The following is a 20,781-nucleotide window of genomic DNA, read 5'->3' on the forward strand; positions in this document are numbered from 1 at the left end:
TAGTATTACCAGCGGGACCAGATTTTATGTCCTCATAGCTTGCAAAGATAAAGAATTTATAAAGGCTAGGAAAGGAAAATTGTGTTTACAAAATAAGTTATTGAAATTACTTGAGAGAGCAAGAAAGAGAATGAGACAAAGTGAGAAGCAGAGCTGACAGAATTGTTCCCTTCCAAAACATAGGGTGTTTATTTCTTATTATCTGATTAAGTAGGTGGTGTGTTAAGATAAAAGAAGTATTTCCCAAAGTAGTGCATGTTTACCGAGAACATTAGTGAATTGAAATTATACAAATCTGTTATTATTTTAAATTTTTCTGTCAGCTTGGAGGACTTCCGACTTCTAAAATATTTGTTAAAAGTACCCCTCCAATAATTAAATGCATATATCATTTTCCTTCCATCTTTTCTCATGAAAGAGTTCTAGTTGCTTTACTATCCAGGTTGAATGAGACTGTGTGAAAAGTAGCAATTTTTTTTCCAAAAGTCTGTGTAGGCAATAGGTCAAATGGCAGGCTGCCCACAAATCACATCCAAGAGACACAAAGTTAACATCTGGCAAGTTTAGTTAGCTGTTGTCTGTGTTAATAAAAAGGTAATCAGAAAGCAGAGATGATCCCAAAGTTCAAAAATAGTTCATCCCCATAACCAGTATACTATGGGTGATTTGCTTGGTAACGTTTCTGTGAATTTCCTTGTCATCAGTCTTTCAGTGTTATTTCTCCCACTTACTAGTGCGCCTTTCTTTCTTTCCACTAATAGCTGCCAACTATTCACTTCATAATTATAAACAGGAATGAGGCTGACAAGAGTTTTACAAAGCAGGAATGAAGGGAGCTTTACCTGAGTCATACTAGTTATTAAACTGGTCGTGCAGCAATGCAAGAAAAAACTCATTAATTCTACTGAGATTACATATGCATCTGGAAAAGCTTTTGTTTGTTACACAACCTATGCTGCCACATCTGACTGCAAATGTGAAAAAGAAACAGAGCACTGGTGTTGTCTTAACTGTAATACGTTGTATGTCTCCTGGCCAAGCCTGGTTTCATTATCTGTTCAAAGCAACAAAAAAGTGTCTGGTACTGGACTTTTGGGAAGTTGCTGAGTCTGTGATGAATAAAGAATTTGCTCTCATGTTGGGTAGATGCTAAGAGTGAGGCTTAAGTTGAATGCTTTTCTCACAGCACACCTTCTCAGCACCACTATTCTGTCTGCTTTTCCTATGAGGGATGACTGGTGGTGGAGAGCCTTGTGGAACCTACAGGGAGTGACTGTTCTAGTGCCCACTTGTCAGCTGGAATATAAAGGGTTGCAGTGATTTGATGAGGTGTCTCATCTCTTTTTCCTGCTGAAGTCAAATACAACTCCTCTGACCTGGGAGACAAAAGAGAAGATGCCCAGCTTCATGACTAGCGCCCCCCTTACATCACAAGAAAGCATAAATGCCACACTGGCTAATGAGGCAAGGAGAAAGAATGAAGGTAGAGGAAAAGCAGAGTCCTGAGAGCCTCTTTGTTTCCTTCCAATCCTCAGAAAATGCATTTGTTTACTGTGAATCATGTTCAAGATTTTTTTTTTTTTTTTGTGATCATGAGACTAGAGTAGTTGTATGTAGTTATATGTAGTTGTTTCTTTATGCTAGAAAGGTTCTTTTCTCAGCACGAAGGTGCGCAGAAACTCAGAAATTAAAGTTTTAATTCTGTTTCTGACATACGCTTTGGGCCAAATTTCAAATCTGGAGGGAGAGAGGTCAGCTGTGTTTGTAGGTTCAAAGATTAGATCAAGCATTTAGAATTGTACTCAATGATCCTTCTGGGTCCCTTCCAAGTCAGCATATTCTGTCATATCAGTGAAATTTGTTAAATTCTTTAAGAATCAGGTACTCAATGATTTGTTATTACAACTTGATTATTAAACTATAGATTAATAGTTTAATATTAAACTATTAATATTAAAAAAGATTTTCTGACAAAACTTCAAGTGGAAAAATGGATACCAGAATTTCACAGCATGGATCCATAGAAGCAGTGGATGATTGGATGATTACTTCTGGAATTTTGGGTAGTAATACTTTTCCAGAAGATCTTTTGTTTCTTTCTTCATTTTTAAAAAGAGTTATATTTAACAGGAAAGGAAACCAAATCATTTCATTATCCTGTTAGGGCTCTCCAGCCTTTCTGACAAGGGCCCAGGTTAGCACATTTTAGACAGCATATTTTGTCAGAACTTGTGGGGAGTGCTGACTCAGGATACGGCAAAACCCACAAGGCACTGAACTAATTGTGAAATGCCTTGTGTGGAAAAATGACTTCCTGATCCCTGCAGTAGCTGCCAGTGCTTTGAAACATGGTGCTTGAATGTCTGCATTGTGCTCCTGCCTGCAAGATAATAATATTATGCTTCTGAACATAATTTCTAATATCTACATTTATATGTACAACCATATACTGTGACCTCCTGTTCTGAGAGATTGAGTAATGCCTGTGTAGCTGAAAAACTGCAGTGAATTTCTATCACATTGAGCTATTTGAGCTGACTGAGATGCAAACTGTAACCAGATAGTGAAAAGGGCTGTAAGTCCATAATTTTGGGAACATTTGTGCGGCTTTATTAACCTGAGGTTTTATAAGCAATGTAGACTTTTAACAGCATATTTGACTATCTCAAAGTAGATGAGGTTAATGGGTGTAGAATCCAATCCCCGAGTGTTTTGACATAATCCCAGGAAAATTACTTTTGATGGTAACTGTGTTGATGAAAACTACCTGCAAAATCCATTTTTGTAGAGTAGGCTGAATGGTCAGTTCTGTATCAAAAGGACCTTTGTGTTTGGGAACCAGAGGTATTTCCCATGGTGGGAATATCTTGGAGCCTTGCAGTCAGGTAAACCCAGCCCTCCTTCTACAGAAATTCAGAATGGTTCTGGCAGAGACCCAAAGACTCTTTGACACATCCATCCCCATAGGGTTCAGCACATCCAAATTTCTAAAAGCAGTGCAGTTATACCACTAGAGGCCAGAGTAGACAGTAGACATTGGAGTGGTTTGATTTTACCCCTCATTTTTATTCTTGTTTTATTCCTGTTAGAGGCCACTTTTGGATAGCTGGCAGAGTAATAATGCAGCAGTGTTGAAAAAGTGCCAATTTAATTTCTACACAGTTTCAATGCCACATTTTTGAAGGTGGGCAAAGGCACAGGTACAGGAAATGAAGGGTACAAATGTACATCAGAATGAATCTGTACCTGTTAGAGGATATAAACTGTGGTAATCTACAGAAGTGTACTTGTTGAAAGGTCAACACCAAAACTTGCTTCTGCCAAGCGCTTACAGCCAAAGGACAGTGAGTTCCTGGGATGGACAATCCAGTGCATGGTGGCATTTCAGTTGGCCAGTGTATGGAAGGTTCATAGCATTGCAGAGGGTTTATTCATTTAGGTAGAAGATGTCCAAATAGATCCAAATGAGAAGTTTTTCTACCCTGCCTTGCATAGCAAGGTTAAGAAAAAAACAGTGACAATTTAAATAAATCAGATGTTTTTGCTGAAGATTATACTGTCATTTTCTCCAATTATTCTTGACATTTCACCCATTCATATTGTGATCTGAGTTAATAATGGAAGAAAACCCAGCTCTTGTTGCCTTGTTTATTCTTTGTTCTCAAGGAGATAAGCTGTTTATAAAGATAACTTATTTGTTATTTAAATCACTTTTACAGAATTTGTTTGTTTCCTTGTTTGAGTTTCTAAATATATTGCAACAATTGTGATGCATCTTTGAGATGTCTATTCAATTCACTATGATTTGTACTGGAATTCATTCCTAAATGGGCACAGGTGTTGATAGCTGTAATATGCTGGAATGAGTCAAAACCAATAAATGCCCAATAGAGGAAAGATGAAAGAAAATGCACTGAAAACAGCTCTTTTAGGATGTGATAAATAGGCACTTTAATTCACTACTTAATTAGCTATATAGTGCTGAAGATGTGTCTGGAGCAACTACGTATTTTAAACAGCTGAACATGTTAGAGTGTAACTTCAATTGCTGCTAATAATTTCAAGATCATAAATATTATTTTTAGAATTAGCAGTACTATTCAGGATATAATCAACTTTTGTTTGCAAGCTGTTCTATAGTTCCCTAAAGCAGCATTTTCCAATACTTTTGAAAAAAAAAAAAGGTCATTGATAGACTATGAAAACTACTTGCTCACTGTCTCATGTTGCACAGAAATTTAATGCTGGAATGGGATATAGGAATTCTGAGGTTGCAAAACCAAAGTCAGTTTAAGCACGTGCTTCGTGCTTTACCAGCAAGAGATACTTTGTTAACTATTTCTTGCACAATGCACTCTGCCGGCAACATCTCCTGAAGCCCCATCCTGACATTTGGGTGCATTTCTTACAGGAATTACAGGCTGGCCAACGAGCGAGTGTTATGATTAGTGATTCCTGAGTGCCAGTGCCCTTCCCTTGGAGTGCAGGCTTTTTGCATTGTGCCTTTCTTCTGTCAAAAGAACTTTGTAGTTGCAGTGGAGGTGCTTGGATAAGGCAGTCAGCTACCTACCAAAGGAGGAAGGTGGTCAGCATTCTCCCAAGGAGTTCTTGGGAATCCGATGTGGATATTTGAACTGATACCAAAGACAAAGTTTACTCTCTGCTAAGCAGTGAGACTGAATGAGCCTCTAGGGTTTTAATTATCTCCAGAGAAATCTGCTTTTATGTTAATGTATCTTGTTGCATTTAAAATATATGTTCATAGGCATAAAAATCATACTGAAAGACATAAAACTGATATTGCTGATGTGCAGATAGGTTATAACTCTGGCCAGGGATATTTGTCTTTAATTATATACAGATATCTGTCCTTAGTATTTTATGGTCCGTATTCTTAGAGATAAAAGCAAATAGCACAAGACAGAAATTATCAACAAATGCAAATTCAGTTGCCAAAACTCCCAGATGACAGCTGTGGCACCCAATACAGGCATGATGCAGCACAATACAAATCACAGACTCACAGAATAGTTAGGGTTGGAAAGGACCTCTGGAGATCATCTAGTCCATGGCAAGGTCACCTAGAGCAGGTGATACTGGAACACGTCCAGGTGGGTTTTGAATGTCTCCAGAGAGGGAAAACCCATGACCTTGCTGGGCAGCCTGTTCCAGTGCTCTGCCACCCTCAGTGTAAAGAAGCTCTTCCTTGTGTTGAGGTGGATGAGGATGTTGTTTGGAAACTGGAGTGCATGGGTAGGGCAGTAAGGTGTTGTGTGTGGCTCCAGGTGGGTCTGGAAAGGGGATTTGTTCTGAGTGGCTGAAGGGAGCGTGTCCCTGGGGCAGGCAGGCAGTTGGGCTCTGCAGGGGCTCCCCCACTGCCTGCAGCACAGTTTGGGGGGAAAAGAGAGGGGGAAGGAGCAAAGGACATGGACGGTGGCACAGCATGAGCCAGTGTGTGCCCAGGTGGCCAAGGACACTGGCATGCTGGCCTGTATCAGCAATAGTCAGGTGGCCAGCAGGACCAGGACAATGATTGTCTCCCTGTACTCAGCACTGACAATGCAGCACCTCAAATCCCGTGTTCAGTTCTGGGCTTCTCACTACATGAAGGACATTGTGGGGCTGGAATGAAGAAATGAAATCCTGTGTTCAGTTCCGTTCCAGAGAAGGGAACTGAAGGTGGTGAAGGGTCTGGAGTACGAACCCTGTGAGCAGCAGCTGAGGGATCTGGGGTTGTTTAGCTGGAGAAAAGGAGGCTCTGGGATGACCTTATTGCCTTCTGTAACTGCCTGAAAGGAGGTTGTAGTCAGGTCTCTTCTCCCATGCAGCCAGTGACAGGATGAGAAGACATAGCCTCAAGCTGTGCCAGGAGAGGTTTTGGTTGGACATGAGGAGGGATTTCTCCACAGAAAGGATGATTAGATATTGAAATGTGCTGCCCAGGGAAGTGGTGGAGTCACCATCCCTGGAGGTTTTTAAGTAAGACTGGACGTGGCACTTAGTGCCATGATCTAGTCGGCATTGTGGTTTTAGGTCATAGGTTGGACTCGATAATCTCAGAGCGTCTTTCCAGTCTAATCGACCCTGTGATTCCGTGACCCGAGGTTCGCCCAGCACCGGCCGCGCCCGGGCTCCCCACAGCCGCGCGGGACTGCATTTCCCAGCGCGCCCCGCGCCCCCGCCGCCGCTGCGCCGGGAAGATGGCAGCCCTTGTGTCGCCCTTGGCTACTGCGCGCTGCCTGCTGCGGGCTCTGGGCTGCCGCTCCCGCCTGCTCCCGCCGCACAGAGGTCAGTGCCGCCGCCGCGGCTCTGCGGGGCTCGCTAGGCCCGGGCGGGCGACAGGCTGGCGGGGCACCGCGCAGGAAGGGCACCGAGGAGCGGTCGCGGGAGCCGGTGCGTGCCTCCCCTCCCCGTCGTGCCGCGGGTCTGTCCCCGGCGGAGGGGAGGTGGGTGGCGGTGCCGGGCGGGGACGCGCACAGGCCCCGCCGCTGTGCCGTGACCTGCCGGTGTCCTGGCATTCCCCGGCCTGGGCTTGTCCGCGACCCCGCCCCGGAGGGGACACGCCTGCCGGGGTGACACCGGGAGTCGGCCCCGGTCCCGTGGGGACCCGCGAAGGGGGCCCGTGGCTTCCTGAGTTGGTGATGCCGCTTTCCCCCTGGGAAATGGGGCCTCGGTGCGCTGCCTGGTTAAAGCCTTGAGGCTGCAAGGCGCTCGGCGAGTGCGGCCGTGGCTGCCAGCGGTTTGGCCGGGCTTTGGGCTGTCTCGGAGACTGCTCTCCCTCAAGGACCCTTCGGTGTGTAACGAGCGACAGCTGGCTTCTGTCCTCACAGCCTTGCTTTGAAAGTCTCTTCAGTACAAAAATTTACGGGGTTTTAGTAACTAGAGGCTGAAGTTAGGAGCAGAGGTCTTTTTTTCTTTCGTGAGAGCTCTTCGCCTGTCCTCTGCCAGTCTGGCCAAAGTGTGAGAATTCAGCTGGTGGCTGGTGGGTCCCAGGAATAAAAAAATGTTCACATCCACACATTATGTTGTGATTGCAGAATATTTATACATCCTAAGAAAAATAGACCAGCACTGCAGGTAATACTGTAGTTCCCCATCTTTTATTTGATATTGGTCTAACACTTGGACTCTATGTAGGTTGGTTTTTTTTTTATAACCAACATACTAGCATTTAGGAAAAGTTGTCAGAGCAAATCCAGTGACTTCAGGCGATTTGTCAGCTTAAAGGGAAGGCAGTCCTTGCCTATGTTGTTTGAGGACTTCAGACTGCAGGGGTGGGTTGCCATCATGGAATTGATTTATAATCTTGGTTTTATGATCTCTGGTTTATAGTCTTTTTTTTCTTTTTGTGATTTGCTTTCTATAGTTTTGTACTTTTCCTTAATTAAGGAAAGACATGAGAAGTATTACCTGTTTAAAGTTCCAATTTCACTGATATGCTTCTCTTTTCTTTCCCTACTTTAATTTCTAGATCAGGTTGTTAGATGGGTGTGCATGGAAAAAATACAAGTAATCTTCTAACAGAATAATGTATCAGACATGTATGCAAAAAGTAGAATTCTTGTGTTTCTTTAGAGGATTAAATACTGTTTCATATGCTGCCTGATTGAATGGCCTTCAGTGATTCATCTGAGGTCATATAATGAGACAAAAATGCAAATCCTTGTCCTTATGTCTTAGCTGCAAGCTGCTTTTTCTGGTTCAAACTTCTAATTTCAGCAAGCGTGAGGCTTTTATGAATTTTACGTAATACTGGCCTAACGTCTTCAATTTATGCAATAACTTAGTGTGTGTATCCCCCCCGCATATGGTTGGTTGGATTTTGATTTTTTAAGCTTTCTGTTGAACACTGGAAAGTTAATAATTTTTTCAGATCACTATCTCTTACATTCTTGTCATTAATCATTGTGCAATATTTTGAAAGGAGCATTTGTTTATTATAGAACTATAAATGTATTTTTAGCTTTATACCCATGACATGATCTCTTTCCCAAGAGGCTTACATGACAAGTCTTTGTTCTTCTGCAGGTTTATTCATGTGCTTAACTTTAACACGTGTTTAATTTATCCAAATCCTCGTACATCATGGGGCAATTTACCTGTTTGAGTCTGATTGTGCAAAACTTGCATATATATTTAATAAAAGATGAGACAAGAGAACGTGTTTATTGATTACAGATACTAGCATGAAAAAATCCTTTCTGATCTTTTGCTACCTTTGCTCCTGTTGTCAGGCAGGAGCCACAAGACTGAACCATTGCCCTTCCTCCTCACTGTGGTGTCATCTAAGAAGGAAAGATTTTGCAACCATTCTGTTACCAGCCTAATCTTGAATTTAGGAAAGTCTCGGATACCACCATCTGCCTGTTGATGAAAGTGCCCTCTGACTTCAAAGTCCTCTTTTTCTCTTGTGGCAGTTGTGTTTCACAGGCAGTTTTAACAGCTTTACACTAAGAGTTTCAAGGTTTAAAGTAGTTTGGCTTCATTGTGACCCAAACTAATAATCCTGAACTTCAGCTTGGATTATTGAAAACATGACAGCTTTTAAAAATTGGTTTCTGTTACTTTTTTTTTTTCCTATTTCCACACACATTCCATGGTTTGTGAAAAGCTCTGAAGGCAGATTGTGCTGGCAGAGCAGTAATGAAACAAAGATGTGATCTTTGTATCTTGCATTAAGACTGATTTAGTAGAAGCTATTCCAGCTTCTTGATTGTGACTGTCAGCAAAAGTGGCACTTGGGTCATCTTGGGGTACTTAATTTTGGTGCAGGTGGAACCTACATGGGTTTGGTTTAGATGCAGTTCTCGCACAGCTGTTGGTTGGAAATATTCTTTTTTTTTAAGACAAACAGTAATTAACAATTATAGCAAGGAAGGAAGGGGAAAGTGTTAATTCTCTACCTTGTGTACCTTGGTTACTCTTCTGTGCTCTCAGCCTCCTGGCTGCTGTCAGGGTCAGTTTTGGTTTGCCACAACTCAGCTTCCATTTCAATTTGTCTTTTTGCATAAATAACTCTTGTGCTTGCCTCAGAAGTGACCCTGTTGCTTTCATGAGCTGTGTCATTGAAACTCACGTGCCTTTCTCTGTGTCATCTCAGACACCAGTTCTAAGTAGCAGTAAAAAAACTCAACAACACACTGATCAGTTTTCCAATTTGCTGCTTTTTTCCAGAGCAAAAAGTCCCTGGAGTTAAGAACACTTTTTATATTTTTATGTAGGCATTAATTATCTTTGCAGTGGTAAATTATTGTCAGTTTACTGAATATGTCCTAGGTCCTCCACTTGAAACAACTTTTTTTATAATTCTTGATTGTCGTTTTTTAAAATTAGTTTTATTTGCCTTGGTGAGATTTTCCCCTTTGATTTCTTTCTTTTTTTTTGGGTGTATCACAGTAGGTCTTAACTGCAGCTGTGTCTGTGATCCTTGTATGTGTAAGCATAAAGGCAAATGCAAGGACCTTATTATATGGTATGAAATAAAGTGAGATTATACTTGCATATGTGTGTTTTGGGAACAGGAATTTAGGAAAAAAGTTACACCTCGGTGTCAAATCTAAAGAAGCAGGGAATGTCAGGTTAATGTGGTAACATCCAACACTGTCCTGCACCTTGAAGGTGGGAAAGGTGGGATATGGATAACCATATGTCTAGTTTTACACTGCTCTGTGTAAAACCAAGTGAATTGATGTTGTGCTTTTCTATTTGTATCTAGAACACTACATAGGTGTAGAGGACACTTTTTCTGTGTGTGACACTTGAAGACTTCTGAAAGGAACTAATAAAAATTGAGTTGCAGTTTCTGTAACACAGAGATTAGATAATGAAACAGTAAGGAGAAAATGCAAACCCCTGTTTTGCGATGTGGAGAAGAGGGCTGTAGGACAACAGTTAGTGCACTGAATCGTTGGTGATTCTTATAGGTGAGTGATAGATTTTGCAATCTGTTCCACAAAATGTAGGTTAGAATTGAAGCTGCACATTTTTTTCTGTCTCTTAGAATATTTTATTAGTCATATAGCTACCTTCTGTTGACTTATCTCTAAACCCCCCACATGCTCTTCAGTAGCATCTGCCTTTTGCAGCTACAGGCCTGAGTTTATCACTTAACCAGTTACTGGGTGTCTCCTGGTAGTGTACTGTAGGTGCTCCCATCATATTTAAATCCCAGTGTTCAATATTATTTTAGGAGAACAGTGAGTGATTTGTGCCAGGACACTCTCTGTGGCCATTTGGGCATAGTCTCCACCTCTGCCACGTGTTAATGACAGAGTATTTTCTCCCACTCCCAGGATGGTTAGCTGTGAGTACATGTAATCTGAGACAAATTCCATACTTCTCAGCAGTCCTACTGGTGTGCTTTGTCCATGGCCACGAAGGTCATGAGCTGCAAACCCTTTCTTACCCCTAAATCAGCTTTTTAAAAATTTTTTCTTTGATCCTCTGGTGGAACTCAAGAATTTATAGGTATAAGGGGCCATACTGGAGTTCTTGGGGCCATCATCTTCTATGTATTGCATAGGCACAGATAGTTCAGAGGTATGGATCACAGGACTGAGGTCGACTTTTTTTGGGACTGGAATAGTAGAAAACAAGATGAAAAAAAATTGAGAGATCATCTGAGCAACCTGGTCTAGTGGAAGGTGTCCCTGCCTGTGGCAGGAGATTGAATCTAGATGATACTTCACCTCCCTTCCAACTCATTCCATTCCATGATTTTGTGATCTTTTCCCCTTCCTTTCAGAGGCAGGTCAGGTTTTCTGACCTATTCCTGACAGATTTTGATCAAACTTATTTTTAAAATTCACCCCACATCATTGGAAGTTTTACAGCTTCCAGACTATTAATCTATTTCACTACCTTAATTACAGTTTTTAAGTTATCTGTATAAAAACCACTTCCTTTAATTTTCTCAGTACACTGTGTGTATCTGGAGACAGCTATATGTTTTTCTTCACTGCAGATTTTACTCACATTTTTGCAATAACAGACTTGGAACTCAACTTTCTTTATGTGATCTCTTTAGATAGGGATGGGCTAATTACTCTTAATGCAAAGCAGCAACTCAGTTCCTCCAGGAACAAGAGAATATGGTGCAATTATTGGCTGCAGATATAAACAGTGACTGTCTTTTTATGGATGAACTGTTACTTGCCATAAGTAAATATAATTTGATCTACTAGTTCAGTTTTATAGTTTTCTAATATTCTGTCTTTCCTATAACTATTTAAAACTCCTTTTTTGCCTTTTATGACATCTTTGTGGCTTGTGACTCATATTTTAAAAAATAGTCCTTTAAATCTCCATTTACTCTCTGATTTGGTTCATACTTCTCATAACATGTGATGTGAAAATTGAAAAGTGTTGTCTTCTAGGGCAGACTATACCAGTATTGAATAGAAAAGGGGCTTTTCCCCCTTGTGTGTATTTATATTGGAATACTTGTGTTTATTTTATATTAGTTTATTTTTTCCTCTAATAGTGTTATGATATTGTTCCTGTTTTTTTGTGATCCAGTGTAGCTGTTGGGTCCTTTTTTGCAGAGGTACTCTTTAGCTGATCATTCCCCATCTCCTGAGTTAGTTATTCCTCTAAATGGAATGCTTTGTCCCTGTTGAATTGCATCCTATTTGTTTTAGATTATCTGTCCAGTTTGTCAGAATTTACTTGCCTCCTAGAGTGTCTGCAGCCCTTTCCCGATTTTTTGTTATTTGCGTTCCCAGTCTGTGTACTTTATTTTGCCATGTATGGCATGGATGGAAATTCAGGGTTGCACCAAGATAACTGAGCCCTTGATGAAACTCTCCTGCAGATACACACCTAGTTTAACTGTAGGAATTATTTATTACATATTCTTTTCCCATCTGTTTTGTACCTGCTTAAAAGTACTTCCACTTGCAACTTTCTTTCCTACTTTATAGATGGCAATGCTATGTGACAAAAGCGTCACTGCAGTTAACATGCTTTTCCTTTACCCATTAAGAAATCATGTTTTTCTTTATTATACTTAACCTGTTAAATGACACCAGAAGCAAAGAAGATATTTGACAGCTTTCCAGTGTATGTCATTGTTTCTGACATTAATGATTTGGCAAGCCTTCTTTGTAATCTTGTGCATTCTTTCCTTTCCTAGTTATGTGTTGTTTTATGTCTAGCAATTCTGACCCCCTTTTTTTTTTTAATGTCTTGTTTCTGACAGCATTCCTACCTGGGCTTGTCCCTGTCTCTTCTAGGCAGAAGGTAATGCCAGCAGATCAGGCTGTGGCATTGCAGGGCTTCACAGCTGCTGCCTTGCTTAATGTGGTGTTTGAGTCAACTTCCTTACAGAACTCCTGGTTTGGTCTCTTGTTTGTTGACTTTTAAATATTTTCTGAAGTTTTACCTAAAGGATTATCTATAGAAATGCGCTTTGGAATTTTTACATGATTTTACCCCAGTTTGGAGAAAAAAGGTCAAACTTCTCTTGCAACAGCTCATCCAAATCTTACTAACTCTCTAGCTGGGCTTCTTAGAATGTGTGCTTGTTAATGAAATAAAGCAATGTTAAAACATAGTACTAGAGTAAAGTTATAAATTGAATTAATGAAAAATGAAGGGGTAACCAGTGGTTATATAGGTAAGTTGTGCATATGTCTTTGTGTAAACTGTTAGGAATATGTGTTGTTTAAAAGGAGATACCTTTAAAAACTTCCCTAATAATTGGCTACTTTTATTTTTACAGCCTACACAGCTCAGGCAGATGAGAAGACAGGCCCTGGTACTCCTACAGATGCTCACGCCAGAGCCTTATTGGTTTGCAATGGACCTTTAGAACATTATGACTTTTTGATTAAGCAGAAAGAGCTGAAGAATGATGAGCAACAAAGAAGAGTTGTGCAGCACCTGCAAAAATTGCACGAGAGCCTTAAAGGCTACAGCATTGATTCAAAAAATGTTCTTTCAAAGGTGAGGTTTATAATGATAAAAATATTTTTTGCATTTATATTTCACTCATAAGAATGTGCTTAAAATGCATACATTTCTTTCAAGAGCACAGATCTTATTTTTGCAAATGCATCTTTCCACATAGATCATTCCTCATGTTTCAATCTCCTTTCTTTTTTAGTCTATAAAATCCAATGGCACTCCAGAAGTAACCAAAATAAATATTATTAAAATAATTCTGTAAGAAAATCTGATATGGTTTTAGTTATGTCTGTTGCCTACCTTTACAAAAATGTCATTTGGCTAGAGGAGAGAGGGGCCTAAGCCAGGCACTGGTGTTATACTTGTGTGTTTGGATTACATAAACTGAACACTGATGGTTTGTGTTCTAACAGATATTCCACAAATAATTCCATGTTACAATATGTATCAGACATGACTTTAAAAACAATTCTCCTTCATGTTGCTAGTTTCCAGATGAGGTAAGGAAAGAAGGTCTAGGTATAATGTGTGCCCTCATTGTGTTTTTGGGGGCATCACAGTTTCTTTACAAAGGATTTACAAAAGTTTAGACATACCCCTGTTGCACGTTGCCTGAACAATCATAGTGCTGTTAGCCTGCTGTTGCATCTCTGTAACTTCTCCTTCAAGCTCTTGACAATGTTTTCCAGACTGGAAGTGTTTTCCACCTTTGTTGTTTTCATGCTGTTATTCTCAGATTGCTGCTCTGGTGGCCTTGCACCTGGAAATACTGATAGCACTGTTATGGCACATTCTCATGGGAATCAACTAGAACTGGTGTGGGAATTCACTCTTCAGCTTTCCTTGCCTCTTTTTTTGTAGATCTGAGTTTATATCCTAGAAAATTAAATGTAGCACCCAGCAAGGCAGATAAGACATTTAATTTCATACTAAATATTGGGCAGTCATAGATGTGCACAAAAGTTGAATTCCTAGTGAATGTGCTTTATTTGCACCTGATTAACATATTCCAGTCAGCAGACTTGTAAGCTGTGGTCAGAGTAAACAATAAGAGTGGGGTGTTTGACTAAGTCTGATGATAAAAATATAGTGCATGGGTAAAAAGCATGGCAAAGTATACATTGCTGTCTCGTCTGCACTTTCCCTGCCTGCACTGGAGAGATCTCCTTGTCCCTAGAGGGAGGAGGGAAACTGTCAGTGTTTTCCCCAGTTAGTCTCTTGAGTGTTTTTCTTTTGATTTCTCTCCTTCTCTTGCACCACTTTTGGGGTTTTTTTCCATCAGAAGCAACTTTAACATTTATGGTCAATGAATGTCCTTTGCAGTCCCTGCTAACAAATCTCCATGTCAGCCTTTTTAAGCATTCATTGCACAACACTCCTCATCTCATGGACATAAATCTAAATATGCTACTGTATTGAACTTGTTACGTAACCACACCAGGTTGTTCTCTTACCTGGCACAAATACTGTCTTTTGTTTGCAGGGCAAGACTAAACGATGTAGCATGAGATCAGGGGAGCCAAAGCCTAGAGGGCTCAAGTGCCTTTAAATGGCACGTTGTCCTCAGGCCTTCAGGCACCAAATAACAAGTTAACCATTCTAAGGCTCTTGTGAGGGGTTTTAGCTTTAAGGTGTGAAAAAGCAGAGAAGAGAACAAGTGTTGTACCTGTGAATGGGGCTCTTTCCAATAGGCAAGAGTAGCAGGGTGCAGAGCATTGGGACACACACCTGCCTGTCGTTCTGCTTGCAACATCCCCTGAATGCCTTAAACTCGGGTGTGTAGCTGGAGATCCTGTATTTGCTAGTCATGTGCTTGACTAGAAATGCCATAAATGTCCTCCTAATGGAAGGAGGCAGACTAAGTACCTAGGAAAGAGCTTTTGATTAAGAAGAAACATGAATGGGAAATAATTCCATGAAGTAAAAGTCAGGCACTCTGGAAGAAAACTCACAAATACGAAGCAAAGTCCTAAGGCAAGACTGTCCTAAGGGCCAGTAAATGTTTCTTTGGAAGTACTGTTCTGGAAGCAGTTGACCCCATCATCCTTATGGGTCCCTTTCAAATCAGCTTTAAACGGGGTGTTTGGCCATGTGACCCCTGATATCCCTGCCAATCCAAAGCATTCAGTTATTCTAGCTCTGATGTGGGAATGGGAGCCAAACAATGGTTTGGGGTATATTTTTGCCTTCCTGGCACTTGGATCAGGTCATCACATTACTTACCTTTTTACTTTAGGGATTTCTTTTACTTAAAGTTATTAAAAACATACAAGCAGTGTAAAAATGATAAATAGCCTGAAAACTGTATGTTTACTTTAGAACGCTTATGCATGGTGTGTGGGGGTGTATGCCTGTAGATTTGTGTTGTCTTGATGGATTTGTGGGCTAACTCTTGAGTCTAAACCATTCTCCTGATTCAGTTTATGCAAGTACCAAATGAAAAATAGAAACTTCCTAATTTCAAAAGGCTTATTTCTTATCTTTTGTGTCCAGAGCAGTGTGGCAGCATGCCTGCATGTTAACCTTCTTTGCTTAAGTGTAAGGAGACCAAGCTGGATTCCTCTTGCTAAATTACTTCTTTGATTTGAATCTTAAGCTGCTGAGCAGTGACTTGTATCTTGTGAGGATCCTGAATGTGAAAAGCTGTTGGGTCAGGTTTTGGGTTTTTTCCGTCTCCTCGTGTTTCTTTTCAATCTGTGATGTTGGTCTTACAATCTTTTAACTTGCCTGTCTCAGAATTGTCTTACTGTACCTGGACTGTTAATGAAGTTATTCAAAAGGGAGCTAATTATCAGGTTTGCTTCTGTTTTTTAAATTTTGTTTTGGACATGATGCCCAAAAGATAGGCTGGAAATAAATCCCCATGGACTGATGTCTATAGAGCAGGTCTTTGTTTATTGCAGCGCTGGTGGTGAAGGGGGATTGTTGGAGTCTAGAACATCCCTCTGGCCACCCTGGAGGGTTTGGAGACCGGACAGGGGGGTCTGGGATCTGTACAGGGGGGTCAGTTAGACCCACACAGATCCCAAGAGGACACTGACTCTGATTCCTGTCCATGGGAGTGAACACTCACATGCAGGAAGAATCACAAATCCTAAGAATTTAAAATAAATAGTGGATGGTTTATTATAGAATATAAATATAGAAATTAGGATTCTTAGCATATGGGGCTGAAGACACAAGATGGAGGAATTGGGGAGTGGCCCCTGTCTTCCTTGTTCTTGCTCTCGTCCCCCATCTTGTGCTGAGTTGGGTTTTAGAGATTGGCTTAGAGTAGAACTGACATGTTAGCATGGGTAGTAGGTACTGGTAAAATTTTGTAAATAAAAAATACGTCTCGGACAGTGGTTGGGTCAAGGGGACCGTACATAAGGTACGGGGCTCTCTGATCCGCCCAGTCTGCCGCGTGTCTGCTCTGCGGAGACACCTTGCAGAGCTGAGAAAGAACTAAGATAAGGTACCCTGCCAGGGAGGCCTGGCAGAGCTGAAAAAGGACTGAGATAATGAAGAATAAACAACCTTGGAAATGTGCACCGGCAGACTCAGCTTGTTGTCTCTACCTCTGGTGTGTAACACTTGGGGCAAAGAGAAGACTGAAAACCTTATTACCCCTGGGAACAGCAACCCAGGGGAAACCCTCAGGGAACAGCAACCCTGGGGGAAAACCTTATTACCTTGGGGACCAGCAACCCCAAGGAGAATCTCAGGGAAACAATAACCCTGTGAGGGGATATCTCCACCTAACTCACCCACCTTTGTCAAGTGCTGTGGTATATTTATACACTAAGTATTGCTTAATATCACTATGTCACTGCAACATCACCACATACACTCTAGAACTAATTTACATGGTATGATCTCATGGTTATTGGGTAGTTCTGTTGCACTGCGCTTGCGCCTGCCCAGTTTGGGGGTTCTTGGGGGCCTTTGATGAAGGCTTCCAAGGTCTTCTTTGCAGCTGAACTTTTCAAACTTTGTCTTCGGAGCATGCACAGTTACTGTGCTCCTTGGTCTGTCTGGTCTCAACCACCTAAATTAGTTGTTTTGTGGCTAATTGGCTTTGCACTTGCCAGTTTTTCATAAGTACTATACTTACCTGACTCTAAAGCTATCCACCTGGCAAGTTTTGTCTTCTTTTTTTGTCCATTCAGCATTAAGCAACTAGTTAAGCATATACTTGCCATTACATTGTATAAAAAGTTATTTATATCAGGTTATATAGCTATAAAAAGCTATGATTCAGGTTATATAGGCATCAGGTTATATAGATATAGAAAAAGTCGTGATTTGGGTTATATTGACATCAGGTTACATAGATCTCTTATAAATCAAGCTATATGAGCACATTGTGACTTTGATCTAAGTTATATAGGCATCACACATAAATGCCAGACTTTTATTAATTTTAATTTCTTAGAAAAAATGTTATGATGAAGGCATTGGCCTTACTGGCAAACCTGAGGATCAGTAGGCTAGAGCCTTTTGATCTTTTCTGGCAAGATGTTTTGGACATTTGGATGTTAAGTTCTAAAAGCACTGCCCCAGAGAACAATTTTGGGAGCTGACTTATGTTAACTTAAATGCCCCAAATCATTGTTAATTGTTAGAGTAGGTGTCCTGGCTTTGCAGATGAAGCATTATGTGGGTTTGTTGTTTACTGATTCTTTGATTGGCAAGTGGGAATAGGAAAGAAATATTTAATTGCAGAGAACAAATCCCAACCTTCTGTTTAGGAAATACGAAGCTGCTATGTCCCTATGTAACAGAGCTAATTGCAGTAAAGTCAGACTGACACTTTCTTACTTAAATGCCATTTTTTACTTGAGAATGTGTTTTTCACTACTTCCTTTAAAGCATTCCACTTCTTCATTTAACATTGCTTTTATTTTAATCCAACTTCTAAAAATTGTTGCATGGCTCACTGATGGAACTAATGAGTCAGTGAGAAGCAGCTGAAGAACTATTTGCTACAGGGGTAAGTGTTGTTGCAGTTTGAGGTTTTTCTTCTAGAGTTTGATATTTCTGTGGAAATCTTAGGATTGGTAACCAGACTGAGCACTACAGTACAGTACTGTACAAAACCCCAGAAAAGGAGGAGAGCAGTGACTTTTGCATAAATTTGTCAAAATCTGCTAGCTTGTTTAATTAAATGAAATCATGACTCAAGGAGAAGAAGTCACAACAGCTTTGTTCTTCTTCTGCTATCTTTGAGGAAGCAATTTGCCACATCAAACAGAGCTCCTTATGAGATAAAATGAAGCCAAACAGATGATAGTTTAAATTCTAGTGCAGGCCAGGTTTTGCTTCAGCAAAGTTGTGATCAACATCCTAATGAAGATTTCCCCAGAATAAGTTACAAATGTGACCAGGTAGTTGGTAAAATCATTTGCTTAGTATATGTTTGCATCTGTTGAGGAGTTTCGTAAGTCAGCAAAACACTTGGTTTTCTGTTGTGGACTCTTAGTGTAGTGATGCTGCTGCAGACTTGGTTCAGTTCGAGCTAAGGCTTTTCATGCCAAGAGGAGCTGGTGCTGAGTACTGCTGTCTGGATTGGCCTGGGTTGAACAGGATTTGTGTAGGTTTCCGGGTGGAATTCCTTTGTGTGACCAGTAAAAGGCTTCTCTAGGAAATACTAATGATAGAGGTAAATCGGGTATTTGTGAATAGCTCGTTGGCATTCTCCTCTCATGGAGGCCAGGTACTTTGTAACTTTGAATACTGTCATGTTTTTGTGATAAAACCATTGGATGTTCTTTCTGTTTTGTACTCAGTGAGTTTTAATAGATGTAAATGAAACAAATTGATGTATTTTAAATTAATTAAGGATATGTTTTGAAAAAAAGAAATGCTGCATCTGTTATACTTAGTATTTTGTAGGTTGACTTCTTGCTTTTTCAGGAGGTTTCTAGCAACTTGAATAGCCCGCTTTTAGTATGAAACATCCTGTGTTGAGAAGAAATTAATCTCCTGGCAGCTTTTTCAAAATAAAAAAAACAACAACAAAAAATGTAGTGGTGCTTGGCATTTCAAGTGTGCTCATTTTTCCTGGCTCTGTCATTGAAGAGAAGGGAACCATTGCAAGGTTGTGGTGAAGAAAAAGGGGTGGTGGAAGAGAAGCCTCTCTCTACCAGCCTCTTCCGTAGTCTGTCATTCCTTATTTTATTGCCTTATTTCTTCTGTGATAGAATTGCAGAAGCCTCTTCCAAAATAGAAGAAACTATTCCAGAAATAGAAACTTCTTGCACTTCTAAACTGTTAGAAGAATGGTCTGCTTTGGTTTTAGCTTTCTTCTTCTTTTGTCACTTTTTCTCTAAATGGTTTTATTCACTGAAATATGGTAAAAGTAGGATTAGGGAGCAAATATTTCTATCAGATACAATAGAGGCCTTTCAGGTTTTTTTATCCAGAACACTTGTGTTACCTCCCAGGGCACATCCTTCTGAAATGAGTAGTCTGGGGCACACACACACACACACACACACAGAGCAGACACCAGCCGTTTTCTTCATGGTAATGAAACTGTTTTGTTATGATGTAGGTTTTTTAGGGCATCAGCTTAGAATGAATCTCAGGGGAGAAAACAATTAGTCTTACTGCCAACTAAGTAGGCTTCTGTTTTTCAAAATTACTCATCAAATTTGAACAAGGACTTTGATCTTCAGCTTGGTGAAAGCGTGCCTTTATGTGTTGAGATATTTTGAGATCCTCTGAATTGAAGTTCAAGGCCGTAAGAGTTTGCATAGACATTTCAGATCTCCAGCTTTTCAAAATAATACCAATTGGGACATCTTAAGAGTTGTTGAGTTGCTGTACTAATGACTCGAAATAAGCTCAATTATAGGTGAGGTCATGTTTTGAAAAGAGATATGAACAATAGCAAACACTATTCAAGACCTTGAAAATGTCTTCAGCTACAACAGCAGCCAAAGAGAAGGCCTGAAAGAGTGGGAGAAAGAGGCAGTTTTGTTAGCATTTAAAAAAAAATCTACTGTTGAGAGACTTGGGACTTGAATTTTGCATATTTTAATTAACCATCTTAATATTGACATGCATTTGCACTTAAAAGTTTTTCCAATCAGAGTGTAAATACTCCCAGGAAATGAGCTGCTTGCTTCTGGTGTGTGAGCAGGGAAGAGGGTGGGAAGTCATTGCATTTTGCTATTCTCCCCTTCAAATTTTGTCTATCACTTAATATCTTTGCATTAGTACCTTGTAAATGTTAACTTTAACATCCTTAAATCTTACCATTGTTGCCAAAGAAAACATATTGTCAACAAATTTAACACTGTTATGCTGAGACCCCAAATGTACCTCAGGATAATACAGAAATGAGCAAATAGAAGTCATTAATTTAGTTTGCCTTCCTACATTTCTTACTTTTCTCCCTTGCATGCCTGAAGTAGACTGTCCTTATTTTAGGGTGACTGGAGGACCTTCTGCATTAGATGTCCCCCTTCCTTCTTGCAGAATGTATGTTTGAACCAAGATGAGTCTTCTGCTTTCTTTGCCCCCACGTACCATTGACTGGCTGCTTGCTGTGATTCACATTGAATCAAGAATGTTGATGAGACTTTATCAGCAATCCTAGTGCAAGTTTCCCTTTTTCATAGACGACTTCCAGATTTCAGAAGATGCGTTAGAATAATTAAAACAAAAAAAAAATTCCATTTTATGATCATGCAAAATAGCTTGAGACTGGTAGGATGTCTGAGTTTTCAGCATTAAGAAAAATCCACTGGTAAAGTTTTACTTCTTTGAAATAAAATATATGTTAAGAAAAAAACCAAACCAAAACAACCAAAGAATAGAAAAGCAAAATCTTAGAGTTATACAGTATCTGACAGGCATGACAAAGTCATTATCAAAAAGGTGTCA

General features: G+C 40.2%; 1 protein-coding gene across 3 annotated transcripts in view; it reads left to right on the top strand.

Moving 5' to 3' along the window:
• The first annotated feature begins 6,096 nt into the window (after positions 1-6,096).
• Positions 6,097-20,781, top strand: part of AFG1L (AFG1 like ATPase) — a 67,277-nt gene continuing 52,592 nt past the window's right edge. Inside the window, exons 1-2 of one of the 3 annotated variants that reach the window (XM_063389756.1) lie at positions 6,097-6,393; positions 12,722-12,945. In XM_063389756.1, the coding sequence (XP_063245826.1) occupies positions 6,201-6,393; positions 12,722-12,945 (417 nt within the window). In that variant the 5' untranslated portion in view covers positions 6,097-6,200. The remainder of the gene's footprint in view (positions 6,394-12,721; positions 12,946-20,781) is intronic. The other 2 variants (XM_063389755.1, XM_063389757.1) reach the window with 2 other exon arrangements.

The sequence above is a fragment of the Prinia subflava genome, chromosome 2 (genome assembly GCF_021018805.1).
Source record: "Prinia subflava isolate CZ2003 ecotype Zambia chromosome 2, Cam_Psub_1.2, whole genome shotgun sequence".
Classification (NCBI taxonomy): domain Eukaryota; kingdom Metazoa; phylum Chordata; class Aves; order Passeriformes; family Cisticolidae; genus Prinia; species Prinia subflava.